General features: G+C 47.8%; 1 protein-coding gene across 1 annotated transcript; it reads left to right on the forward strand.

Annotated features, from left to right (window-relative positions):
• The first annotated feature begins 966 nt into the window (after positions 1-966).
• LOC135311304 (E3 ubiquitin-protein ligase RBBP6-like) lies at positions 967-12,417 on the forward strand. The gene is made up of 12 exons (XM_064440427.1): positions 967-1,132; positions 2,553-2,652; positions 3,402-3,438; positions 5,074-5,118; positions 6,953-7,041; positions 7,160-7,256; positions 7,747-7,886; positions 8,808-8,980; positions 9,730-9,833; positions 10,281-10,457; positions 10,713-10,720; positions 11,295-12,417. Exons 1-12 carry the CDS (start codon positions 967-969, stop codon positions 12,415-12,417), a joined length of 2,259 nt encoding a protein of 752 aa, XP_064296497.1.
• The last annotated feature ends 605 nt before the right edge of the window (positions 12,418-13,022 follow it).

Here is a 13,022-nt window from a genome sequence, read left to right on the forward strand (position 1 = left end):
CGAGAGCAACAATAACCATCCCTTGGATATAGAGGGCAGCCCTGAACTCAGAAGGGTTTCCTGGCTCTGGAAACCCAGAAGGCACTGAAAGATCTAGAGCAAGAAGTCGTGGAAGCTCCCGCGTTAGCCCTGCCAGGCTACAACAATCAGTTTCTATCAGATTTCCCTGAACAGGAGGGACAGCCGGTTGGCCCCAAAAGGTCAGCAAGGCGCAGCATGTTCCTCAGGAGAACTAGACCTCGTAACTCAGGGCCTGATTTCATGGACTGAGGCTGTTGCAGCAGCAGCTGTGGTGGTGGAGAAAGCAAGAAATAGTGTCCTGGGGCACCTCCTAAGGCTAAGGGTTCATTCCTTACTTCCTTGTCCTCCCCTCCAGAGTTCAAGCAAGTGCGGATGTGCCACTGTGGGGAATTACGTTGGGTTATGGCAATAACCGTAAATGGTCATTGCCTTCTTTGGCGGAACCTTCCATAAATGCAACAAGATACACTCAAACCGCTGCCTCTCCCCCAGGCTGTCTTGCCCTGTCTCTCTGCCGACAGGAGGGAGCAGTGGGTGGTGTCAGCCTGGGGGGGTGACAGGAGGGAGAGCGGGCGGTGAGAGGCGTGGGGGTGAGAGGACATGGGGCGGTGATGGGCCCAGGGCTGTTGGGAGAGCCAGCGCGGGCCCCGGGGCTGATGGGAGGTGACGCTGGGTGGCGAAGGCCCAGGGGGTGGCGGGAGGGACAGCGCAGACCTCGGGGTGTGACAGGACACCGGGCAGCGACAGACCTGGTGGGTGACAGGACAGCGGGGCTGCTGGAACCCCCTCCCCTAAGGGCCACTCGGCATTAGGGCAACGAGGGCGGGGCTGCCACACCCACATGATGCAGGACTTTCTTCATAATGTGCTGAGCATATAAGAGGACCATGACACCGCGTGCTGCAGTAGGCGCCATCCCAGAGCAGGCACCGCCTGGCCCCAACCATGTCCTGTGTCCACTACAAGTTCTTCTCCAGGCTGAACTATGATACGGTCACCTTCAGCGGCCTCCACATCACCCTGCGCGACCTCAAGCGCCAGATCATGGGCCGCGAGAAGCTGAAGGCGACCAGGAGCGACCTGCAGATCTCCAACGCCCAGACCAAAGAAGGTGCGTGGGGGCGGCGGGCGCGGGGCCTCGGGGACCAGTGCGGAGCTGCACCCCGGCGGGGAGCTGCATTGCAGGGGGGAGCAGCACCCCAGTAGGGAGTTGCACCCCAGCGGGGACCTGCACCACTGCGGAAAGCGACAACCCGCAGGGGCCCTGCACCACCTGCCCCGGCGCCCCCAGGGGCCCTGGCACCACCTGCCAGACGGTGGGCTGGCCCCGCTGGTAGGTGACGGTGTGGAGCCGGGCAGGCTCACCGGACACCGGCAGCCCTGGGGCAGAGGGCAGCACACAGGCACTGACCGGTGGCGGCATGGCCGTGGTGGTGAAGCGCATGTCGGACACCTCCGATGCCGTCGGCAGCTGCAGAGGGAACCTCTCTGTTGGGGGAAGCAAAGAGGGGTGGTGGGGTGAGCTACTGGTGGGCAGAGCCCCTTGGGGGGTTACCCGGAGGGCAGGAGCACCACGAGGAGCAGGAGCCTGCTGCTGTACCTGCCATGGCGGCGGGTCAGTGTGGGGTTTGTCTGGGGCAAAGAGTGTTCCGGGGTTCTGTCCCCATGGCGATCATTCCACCAGCACCTGCCTCAGCCAGCCCTGCCAGGGTTTCATTTCTCATGCCACAGCAACTGCCCGTCTCAATGACGTCCCATCCTGCTGATGGTTTCCTGTCCTCAATGCTCATTTCTCATCCCGGTGAGGGTTTCCCATCCCCACGGTGATTTCTCAGACCCGTGATGGTTTCCTATCCCAACGGTTTCCCATGCCCACAATTTCCCTTCCCAAGCATTGTTTTTGCAGGGAGCTGAATTTCCTGCCCAAGGGGAAGGGATGCAGCCAGTACGGGTGGCCCTGCGATGCCAGTGTGTGAGCTGCCCCATCCTGCCCCAGTGAGGGGGGATGGGGCACTTTTGGGGGTGTTTTTGTGCTTCCCGTCTCTGGAATCCTTACACGTGCACACAGAGTACTGTTCTTTTATAACCTTGCCCGTGCAGGAGCCCTGACTAAATGTTGACCTGATCTTGGAAAGAACAAAGTGGAGCTTGGGTGAAGATGGCCGACTTGCTCAGATTTTTCTGAGCACTCTAACCTTTTACAGTTCCGGGACTGTAACTTTCCATAATGGAGATCTAGTAACAGAAGCAATGCTAACCTAAGCGAAAAGAAAACAGGGTTTTAAATATCAGTGGAATATCTGCCCATGGAGTCATGTTCTGCAAAGGCAGAAGTCCCTTCAAAAAGCCTGTGCCTCCTTTTAATTTGATCTGCATTTGTTGAGTGTGTTGAGACGATAAAAGTCGGTGTTACCTATAAAAGGTTGCTTTTCTCTCTGTAAAGGGATTCTCTGAAGTGCTGTGTAATGACATACTGATATACGTTCTTACAAACTGACTACTGCTTTTTTCTGTACTGATGTTGTTTTCAGAATACACAGATGATGACGCCCTGATTCCGAGGAACTCCTCGGTAATTGTCAGAAGGATCCCTGCTGGAGGAGTTAAAGCTACCAGCAGAACCTCTGTTACGTGAGTATCCGTAAAGCGGTGTAGTCTTTGCTAGGGGGTTCAGTGAGGTCACTGGTTTAATGGATATTAGTTTACCAGTGGCGTTCCAACTGCATCTCCCTTGTTAAAGCGGCTGTTAGTTTTTGTTGTCCTGGGGTAGGTTTCAATGGACCTGTCCCAAAGCAGACTGACCTTTTTAGGCCTGCTGGGACATGGGCTTCAGGCTCCAACAACGGTAACTTCTAAGATGATTCTGTTGGGTTTGTTCTTGGGCTTGATTGTTCTGAGACCCGAGCTGTAGATGCTGTTTCCTCCAGGTGGAGAGATGCCTTATGCTATGGGCTTGCTTGTATTGCTTTCAGAGTAAAGACAGATACGCACCGTAGTGTACGCTTAGAATTTGTTCCCATCCCAGAGGAGCCCGATTGTCAGTGTTTGGCTATTTCCTGCATTTGCGGGAGGAGGCAGGATATGGCAGGTACTCTGAGGCCCCAGATCTGGGGTGTATTGGTTGAGATTACAGCTACTCAAACGTGATCCTGCCTACAGGATTGTTGTGGTCATTTTGGGATTTGGGTTTTTTTTTAGTTGCACTGAATGTGAGAATTTGAGAATGAGAGCAGTTTATGTGTATGAATAGATGGCCACATTCACTAGATTATCCGAACAATGTCCTGATGGGCAGGTTTTATAACCTGTTTCACTGCTTGATGTTGGGCACAAGTGCTCTATTTTAAGCTCTGATCACCTTCCTTTCTTTCTCCTTCCAGAAGTCGAACGGAGCCAGTGAGCGGAACACCAAAAGCAGTATGTAAAAGCACAGGGTCACACCTTTTTCTGCACACTGCACTGAATTCTGAACAACGTAGCCTTGTATGAAATTTTCCAAACAGTAGCTTCATATAATTTCTTCCAGTAAAACATAGCCTATGCTGCAAAGACAATGGATTTGATTCAGCATAGTAAGAACTGCGTAATGCCATCATTTGCACAGTTCTCATGGGACTATTGGTATTTGTGCCCAGTCACGCATTGTATTTCATCCTGAATATGCGAGGCTATTTCCTGAATGGCTTTGTGTTGTACAGATAAGGTACGATTGGTTATAGGCGATGTAGGTTCAAGGTTTGCACAACTGGACGTGGTGCCGTGCTCTCCATCTGTCTGTCTACAGCTAGTAACGTGTCTGTTGGCGTAGCTGCTTGTGCGCTTTGTGTCTCTTGCAGTAAAAAGGCTCCGGAGTGTATTTTTGCCATTTTCACCTTGTATCACTTAGCTTCGGTTTTTGCTTGCTTTGCCCAACAGTTTTTGAAAACATTCATAAAAAACACCGAGAAACCATTGTTGTTAAACTTGGTACTGTTTCTGACTTTGACGTGGGGGTTCAAACAAAAACTAAAACTGACATACGCCCTACGTTCTGAGGACAGTTCTGGGCAGCTAAACGAGTCCTTTCCGTGCCTTTGAATACCTGGGTATTTGTTCCTGGAACTGTTTATTTGCAGTGATATTGTTTGGGCTCCTCCAAGTACATGAATGTCTTTAACAGATTGCCCTGAATGTAAATATCGTTGCTACACAAAGTGGTATTCTAAAGTTCTGCATTTGCTCTTCCCGCTTTCTCTGATGCAGCAGCTTCATCTAATAGCTTGTCTGCAAATGAAAATACCTGAAACCCAGTGTACAAATTTTGGCGCAAGGTTAGAGCCTGGGGCCTTTGTGGGGCATTTTTCATCAGGTTGGAAAACACTGTCCTTCTGCTGCTGAAATATAAATAAGTAACAGAAGGAAATGCTTGACTGGTAATAGCCTGGATTTTGATTTAGTCTTCTGTTCAGTTTCTTTAGTTCTCTTTAGTTTCTGATTAGTCTTCCGTTTGAAATGGCAGTTCATACATTGACTGTCGATTCTGGATTTTGGATTGTTTGGGGGTTGTTGGTTGTCGAGTCGTGTCCCCGCCCCTCCCCAGTTCTTCTGCAGTATTGCCTTAGGGTGGCAAACAAGTTTCATGGAGGTGTTGGTTCTAACTGACTGGTTGGAGGGACTGGCAGGAAATACTTCAGTAGAAATATAAAGGAAACAAAAAAAGACCCAGGGCTGGAGGGCCGTGGAAGGTGGCCGTTGGGCAAACGTGCTGAACAGTACATCAGTTACCCTTCCTGACCCATTTGACAAGGTTCCCTCTCTGAGATACTCTGGAGCAACAAGCTGATCTCAAGCGGGTCTGGTTAGTCTAGTTTCTTCTCATTAACCGCACGGGCACTCTTAAGCTGGCGTAGCTTTGGACTTTGCCTTGAGCAAATGCAAATGACACGAGGTCGGAAATGCCTCTTGCAGTCACACTCGGAGCGCATCGTGCAGACTTTCAGACTACGGTAGAGGTTAACTATTGCTATGTTTGGACTGTACAACTTGAATATGTGTTTAATTTTTTGTGAACAGATGGATGACTCCTCTGCATCTGCTTCTCTGTCCCAGCTTATTCAGGTATATCTATATTCTTACCAAATACTTCAAAAAAAAAAAAAGTGTTTGCTTCATATTTTTAAATCTTGCACTGTGATCCAGAGCTGTATAACTGTTGTAATGCGAACAATGCTTTACTTTAATTCTTAATAATGTCAAGTATTTATGTTAACCTTAAAATGTGTGTATGCTTTGATCCTCTCCTGTAAAGAGCAGTTGCCACTTTGGGGAGATAGAAGGGGAGAACCTTACCAGCACCAACGTCACGTTGCACTAGTGCTCATCTTCAAGACACAAAGGAGAAGCACTTCAGAGGCTGTTTGCCCTTTTTCATACATTCCGTTAGTTCTGCTTTGGGGAGGAGCGCTATTTTTACAGAAGCATGTCACTGGCTGTAAGGGACGGACATTCCAGGGGGTGTGGAGCAGCCAAATTAGAGGTGTGCCTGGAACACGGACAATTGCAGGGCTATTTCTGAATTTCTAGTCCTCAGAGCTGCAGATCCATTCTTTGAACGCTGCACAATTTCATCAGCTGTCGTATAGATACAGTGGGCAACACAATCTGATTTCCTTGAACGCAGACTGTGTACGCTGTGATTATGTCCCTAACCGTGTCTAGGAACACACCCACGCCTGTGTGTGGCATGCTGGCGGAGGTGACCTTCTGGAACTCCTGCCACGCCGCGTTTTGCTGTGGAGCTGCTGGCGGTTTTTGCCCGGGAATGTGTAACTTTGGCTGGGAAAGCACTAGTCATTGCGCCTTGTGAGAAGGCGTAGTGCTAGCCAATTCAGTGCCTGGGCTTTAAAGTTACAAAGCTCAGAGAAGGCAGGGCCTAATGCAGAGGAGCTCGTTCTTTCTTCTGAAAAGAAAGGCTGGAGTTCATTCCCAAGACAGAGAAACCTCTCCCCACTAGCCACTTCTTCCCTCTCTCACCACAGACATGAAATTGTGGACACGTGGCAAAAATATTGGAAAAAATAATTCATTTGGAAGGTAGCCACCAGAAGAAACTGGTCTGCATTAGTGCTGTCCCTAAACGTGTCCTTGGTTCTGTAAACTTAGGTGAAGTTTTACTCTAAAATGTGAGAAGCCGTCCAAGAGGTGCACACATTGAAGCTTTTGAGAACATTGAAGTATTTCAGAACAATACAGGAACAACACCTCAGAGCAGCTCAAAACTGTGACTTACTCTACCCTCTTTAGCGCAGACTGGCTCAGCATGGAGTCAATGTGTTGTAAAAAGTCCTCTGGTTTATTACTGCTATGTACGAAATGCCATATTTGAACTTTCGCCTATCCCTAGAAATGTTTTGTGGGTTTTGGATGTGTCTTGTACATCTCTTGGGTTCAAGCAAATCAGTCAAGTGTCTGTGAAGTTTTCTGTCACGGTTAATGGAAATGATTTCATAGGTGTCGATCTGCATTATGTTACAGTTGAGGAAAAACTGTGTATAGGAAACAACCATTTAATAAAATGCTGAAAGTAGTTGGTTGCTCTTGCGAAGGAATGCACCTAAAAGCAAAGACACGAGTGGCTGATCTGAAGGCTTGGTGCTGGACGGTCCAAAGAATGTACAGTCCCTCCCTTAGACCCTGCTGGTATCTGCACTAGTGTGTAATTAAAACGTTTGAACAAATAGTACTTTAAAAACCAAGAAATCAGCTGGTTTCCTTCATATGAAGATCTAGTTCTGCGTAAGGCTTGTATTACAATTTGCATGGTAAAAGGACACGGCCAGCTGGAGAAACCTGCAGGTTTTGCTTACCGTAGTTAGCTCACTTAACACGAAGAAGTTAGCAGGGGCTCTAAAGTGTTTCTAACGTGTGTGTCGACTAACGGCCTGTTACACAGACTGCCAGTCTGGCTGAAGCCAGCGCTTCCGAAGAAGACAAAATAAAAGCGATGATGATACAGTCTTGCCGTGCATATGATCCAATCAAGTAAGTGTTGATAACGCCAGATCTGTTCCCCAACGATTACGGAGGAATGCTAGAGATGGTTGCTTTAACAAGAGAGATACATGCACCCCTTTTTCTTTTTCTCCCAAAAACCTTCTAGTTACATGAAGAACAGCCTGGGTCTACCTCCGCCATCATATACTTGCTTTCGTTGTGGAAAACCTGGCCACTATATAAAGAACTGCCCAACAAACGGGGTAAGGTTGGGGGGGGACTTCTGGTGTTACTTCGTTTTTGTTTTTTACCTTGGCAGTGAGGTAACAGACACATGAACACGCATATTAAGACGTGTTTCTCTTGGGGTGAAATAGAGAGGTTACATGGCAAAGTTGCAAAGCCCTTCAAAATTCAAGGGACACCTGCAATTATCAAGGCAAAATTTTCTTTTTTCCAGGCCATCACAACAAACATAGCCAGAGAACTTTCTCTGTCAACTTTCATGCATATTTTTCTGTATTTCACTATGACTGGAAATTTATTTTGGGTTTGAACCCTTTCTAAAGACACTTCACAGTTTTTAGTATTTCGTACAAAACCAGGATGTTTCTGCTGGCCCCATCTATTGGATATCTGCCTGGTGTAATGACACAAGCCTCTGGCTGAGCGTCCCTGCCATTTAACAACAATCACGGAGATGTCGTTTTAAGTGTGGGTCTTGAGATACGCCTGCATTTCTTTTCCTACCAGGACAAGACTTTTGAGCCTGTTCCCAGAATTAGGAGGAGCACGGGCATTCCAAGGAGTTTCATGGTGGAGGTGAAAGATCCCAACACAAAGGGTGCTATGCTGACCAGCACGGGAAAATATGCCATACCAATTATTAATGCGTAAGTATGGGACTAACGGGACTGACCCAGGAGCGAAGGAGAGGAACCGTGCGTCAATGTCCGGGCGGCAATGCAGCCGAGTGGGCCAGCACCTCTAGTTACGGGGGAGGAAGCACTGGCATTGCATCTTAACCTTAACACCCGTGATACTTTCTAATCCCAAGGCCCTAAAATAGGACGCTCCTCCTGTTCATGCCCCTGGAAGCTGCTTAAACTTGTGGCGTGCTAAGAATCAGTATTTCTGCAAAAGGTTTCCGAGGTGTTTGCAGTGGAGTCGTTCTCTTTGAAAGCGCGTTTTGCTTCTCTCTGATGCTGCAAAGGCTCCTTGCAAAAGTTAACAAGTTGCTGTGGGAGTGAGGTTTCCTCCCCCTCTGACTTTTATCACCTCCCCTGTGTGAAAGAGGCTGCAGTTCTCCTGTTGCTACAAACTAAGAAAATACTACTGTGTGCTGACAAGAGCGGCTGCTCTAAAATGCACTCGGTGGCACTTCTGGTGTTCTGCCATGGACCTCCTTTTGTAGAAGCTCTAACATAGACTTCTTCCATTTCCAAAACTTCATTACTCGGAGACTGACTTGATCCTCAGCCTGCCATTTACTTTTACCCTCGGGCAACAGAGGAGAGGTGGGATTCATTTCACACAATTTCTAGCTGTCAAAAAATTATTTGCCTAGTCTGAGCTGATTTCTCCATTGACCCAATGAATGGGAGAGGTCTGCAGCAGGAAAATTGTTACCCCTCCCTCTTCTCATCCTGTGGCTGTAGAAAAGGACTTTCAACTAGCGCCCTACGTTTTAGAAGGCTAATGTGGAGTGAGAAGAATTCCACCTGTTCTCTTCCCCTGAGAAAAGCCAAAGCTTGGAAAAGTTCTCCTTGACCCACCTTTAACTTTTTGCTCTCTCCTTCCCCACCCCGCTCCAGGGAAGCTTATGCCAGAGGAAAGAAGGAAAAGCCTCCCTTTCTACCAGAAGAGCCGGCCTCCTCCTCCCCCTCCGATGAGCCTATTCCAGATGAGCTCCTGTGTCCCCTTTGTAAAGATATAATGACCGACGCAGCTGTTATTCCCTGCTGTGGAAACAGTTATTGTGACGAATGTAAGTGTGACCCCATGGCTGTTAATTCAAAACATCACCTCTGATCCTCTGAAAGCAGAAACAGGAGATCAGGAAATTACTGTGTCACCGGTTCTATGTAGTACTTAAGCCCAGCCTGAATAGGAAAGGACTCTTCTCCTATAAAGGGCAAAAGAAAGGCTGAAAGCTTTTTCCTCCTTTTTATGTATCTCGTTAAATCCCCTTCGCACGTGGAAGGACGAGTATGAGAAGAGGGCGTAACTGCGCCGGTGATGACACTATTAGATAGCGAATGCATTTCGTTTGTCCACAGCCCTTTCCCTCCTACAAAATTACAGAGCCAACGCTGGTGACTTCCTGTGGTCTGCAGCAATCGGGTACTTGGGCATTTAATGCACATTCTCCTCCACGGGAGAGTTGGCTGAAACCTTCAGAACTCAAACCCGCTAACGGGTTTTTGAGGTCTCTTTTATTCACTAGCCCTGAGGTTGGTGACTTCTCACTGTACTAGAGAGTGGAAAAAAGGTGAGTCAAGACATCAAGACACCGCCTACTCCACACCTCCAGATGTTACAGGAGTGAAACATCAGGGCTGTACCGTTATTGGCTGCATACTAGAAAATTATTAGGCTACTGAACTTGAGCTTCATGTTCCCAATTCAAGATCATCTTCACCCATTAATCATATACATGGTTTTCTAACTGATGAGAACCCCAAAAACGTCCTTAGTTTGGCTAAAATCTATTTTGACGACTCTAATTGCACACAGGTATTAGAACAGCGTTACTGGATTCTGAGGATCATACCTGCCCAACGTGTCATCAGAACGATGTTTCTCCTGATGCTTTAGCTGCCAACAAGATCCTACGCCAGGTAACGTGATGGCTTTTCCGTGAACTGCTTGTAAGAGAAGTCTATTCCTGAAAAGCTGAAAGGGAAGAAAACATGAATCGGCAGCTCCTGAAGCAGGGCTAAATTGGACAAGGCTACATTTATTTACTCCTCCAGTGCATGATCCCTTGTTACAGAAGCTTACAACTCCTTAGAGACAGTCTGGCAAATTCAAGTCACAGTTTTAACATGATTGCCTCCCTTTCAAATTCGGTGTTGACACTGAAGTGCTTTAAATACAGACACCCTGAGTTACCAGTCATTAATGCCGGCGCTTAATGCGATGTGTTCCTACCCCTGCCTGCTGATTTATTTTAGGATTGATAGCATTTACAGGAACAGGCGAGTGATGTTCCTCTGTGGAGCCTTTTGTTTGTGTGCCTCCTGAAGTTTCCTATCCCCTTTTTGTCCGTGTTTTTCTGCCTCTAGGCTGTGAACAACTTCCAAAATGGAACTGGCTACCCTCGGCAGCAGCAGCCGCAGCAGCCGCCACCGCCACCACCTCCACCACCACTCCTGACTGTCGGGCCTCCCGCCGCGCTGGTGACGGCCGCTAACCTTTCTAAACCTTCCTCTCAGCCAATCGGCGGGTTGTTGGAGGAGAAGGTTAGTTTGATTTCAGCATAGGCACTGATCCTTGTCTTTTAGCAGAGCTTCGTTTCCAACTCTTTCCAACCGTTTTTTGCCAAGGGCCGTCAGGTTCCGCTACTAAGACAAGCAGCACTGCCGAGTCGTCTGGGCCCCCAAGGACAATCAATACCCACAACGGGTAAGTAACGCTAACTTTAGAATTCCTTTAAAAGTCTTATCTTCAGATAAACTGAATGGGATTTTTTTCTTTTTCCCTCCCCACTGCAACAGGTCATCCAGTGAGAGCCACTACAATTCGCTCAGCAGGTGGCGGATCAGGCTGCGAACTGTAAGTGTCCCACAGAAATTCAATGCATTACTACCGGTAACTGTACTACTACTCCTGGTTAAAGGAGGCCGTAACACGTAACTCCTGCAACAGCTGATTTGCAATGAATAAGTACGCACAGGTAGTTGTGGGGAACACTAGCGGTAATTAATTTTGAAATGGCTTACTTTGAATTGCCTTTAACAAAGGGATCTGTGCTTGCACTAAGATTATTTAAAATAAAACATCAGCACAGGACTGACAAGGGGACTGCCAAAAACCAACACTTTCTGGGGAAACCGTAATCACATACGAAAATTAAATATAATTATAGGATCAAGTGGAAAGCCAGGCTAGAAGCTTGGAAGCAGAAACTTTACATGCTAACAAGTTCTTCAATTTGCAGTAGCATCATTACATAAACACATGGAGAGAGGATAAAAAAAAAAACAAACCAAACCAAACAAAGCAAACCAAATTTGAGAGGAAAAAAGTTGGGGAGTGTGACCCTTTTTTCTTTCTTTTTCTGTGTGGTTTTTTTTCAGGTCCAAGTCTCCCTGCAGCGCTTCATCTTACTGTAGAAGTTTGTATACCTACACCAAGTCAAGATCCAGTTCTTCCCCCACTCACTCCTATTCTCGATCATTCAGTCGTTCCCAGTCTCGTTCCTCCCCGCGATCGCCGCCGTATCCAAGAAGAGGCAAAGGGAAGAGTCGTAACTATCGCTCCAGGTCAAGGTCACGCGGCTCTCACCATTCAAGGCTAAGGTCACCCCCGCACAGAAGATACCATTCACGGTCAAGGTCTCCGGTGTTTAGGGGCCAGTCTCCAACTAAACGGACTCTACCTCAAGGGGAAGGAGAAAGGGAGTGTTTTAACAGGTCCAGAGAGGTTCCACCATATGATAGGAAAGCTTACGAGGGCAGATCCCGTGACTGGAGGGATCCATTTGAAAAGGAAAGATACAGAGAACGGCGAGGGAACTCTAGGCACCGGAGTGAGAAGTTTTACAAGGGCTATGCTGTTGGCTGTCAACCTCCACCTCCACAAAACAGAGAGGACTTTTCTCCAGGTAGGTTTGGTCCACCTGGCACCACACAAGAGAATTTGCCATGTGCTCAGGGACGTAGGCAGGATTATCCTGGTGGGCAGAGGCACAGAAACCATCATACAGCTGGAAATTACCCTGAAAAACCATGTGGAAGGGAGAGCCGTGGCATCAAAGATCCTGAAACATCAAAAAAGAAAGAGGTGGAAAAACCACTGGGAGACAAGAAAGGCAATAAAGATAAAAAGCACCGGAATGAAGGATTTCCAAATGCTGAGTTGTTGGAAGGTGCAAGAAAACCAAGAGAGGCAGCTGCAGCAGAAGGTGTTACAGCGGAGTCTGTCTTCAGGCTCCCAAGCAGAGACGATGCCACCCCTGTGAGAAATGAGCCTATGGAAACAGAGTCTAGTGCTTTCAGACTGGGGTCTGAAAAGGAGGAAGAAGAGAAGGATAAGCCAAAAGCAAAGACTGACAAGGCCAAGCGGAAAGTAGAAGTGGCTCTTCCTCCTAAGACGGACAATACAGTAAAACCAGCTGAAGGTTCCAACGAGAAGGTGGACACGGGTCGTGACAAATCTCCTCGACTGGAACCTCCTGCGAAAAAGGCAAAGGAGGACTAGCCAAAGTCAGGCAGTGTTAAAACACCTTCCTCTTGAAAGGATGAGGGTGTTTTGATGCTGTCCTGCAGCGAGTAGTTGCTAGTTGGGAGGATAGAAGGGGAGTGCCTTATCAGCCAAGTTAGAGCCATTTCTGGAATACGGGCAATTGCATGGCTATTGTTCTCTTTGTTTACTCACACCTGTATAAACACAAATCGCATGTTCATCAATAAAGTTAACATTCTTTTAGCCTCGTGTGTTCCCTGGCATGTCTGTGTTACATTTCTAACTAGCGTCTCACCATAAGCTCACAGAGATGTCTCAAAAATGATTAGGAAAAATGTGGGGATTGATAAGTCAGATTTCATTTAAAAGGCAAGCCTAAACTTTGCCCCAAGAGAATTGACGGAAGCAGGAGATCATTCCCAAGAAATAGGGCACATCGATCACATCTCCCTTTCAGGCTGCTGCACTGACCCAGAGGGTAAAATTCCTACACCTCCCCAGCAAGAATCACAGTGACAGAGGGATCCTGGTGGGAGGGGGGTATTTGTGACATTAGAAGGAGTATTAAACCACTCCCATTTTTAATCTCTTCAGGACTATACGATGTCAAACCACCATCT

This window comes from Phalacrocorax carbo, unplaced genomic scaffold, assembly GCF_963921805.1.
Source record: "Phalacrocorax carbo unplaced genomic scaffold, bPhaCar2.1 SCAFFOLD_36, whole genome shotgun sequence".
NCBI lineage: Eukaryota > Metazoa > Chordata > Aves > Suliformes > Phalacrocoracidae > Phalacrocorax > Phalacrocorax carbo.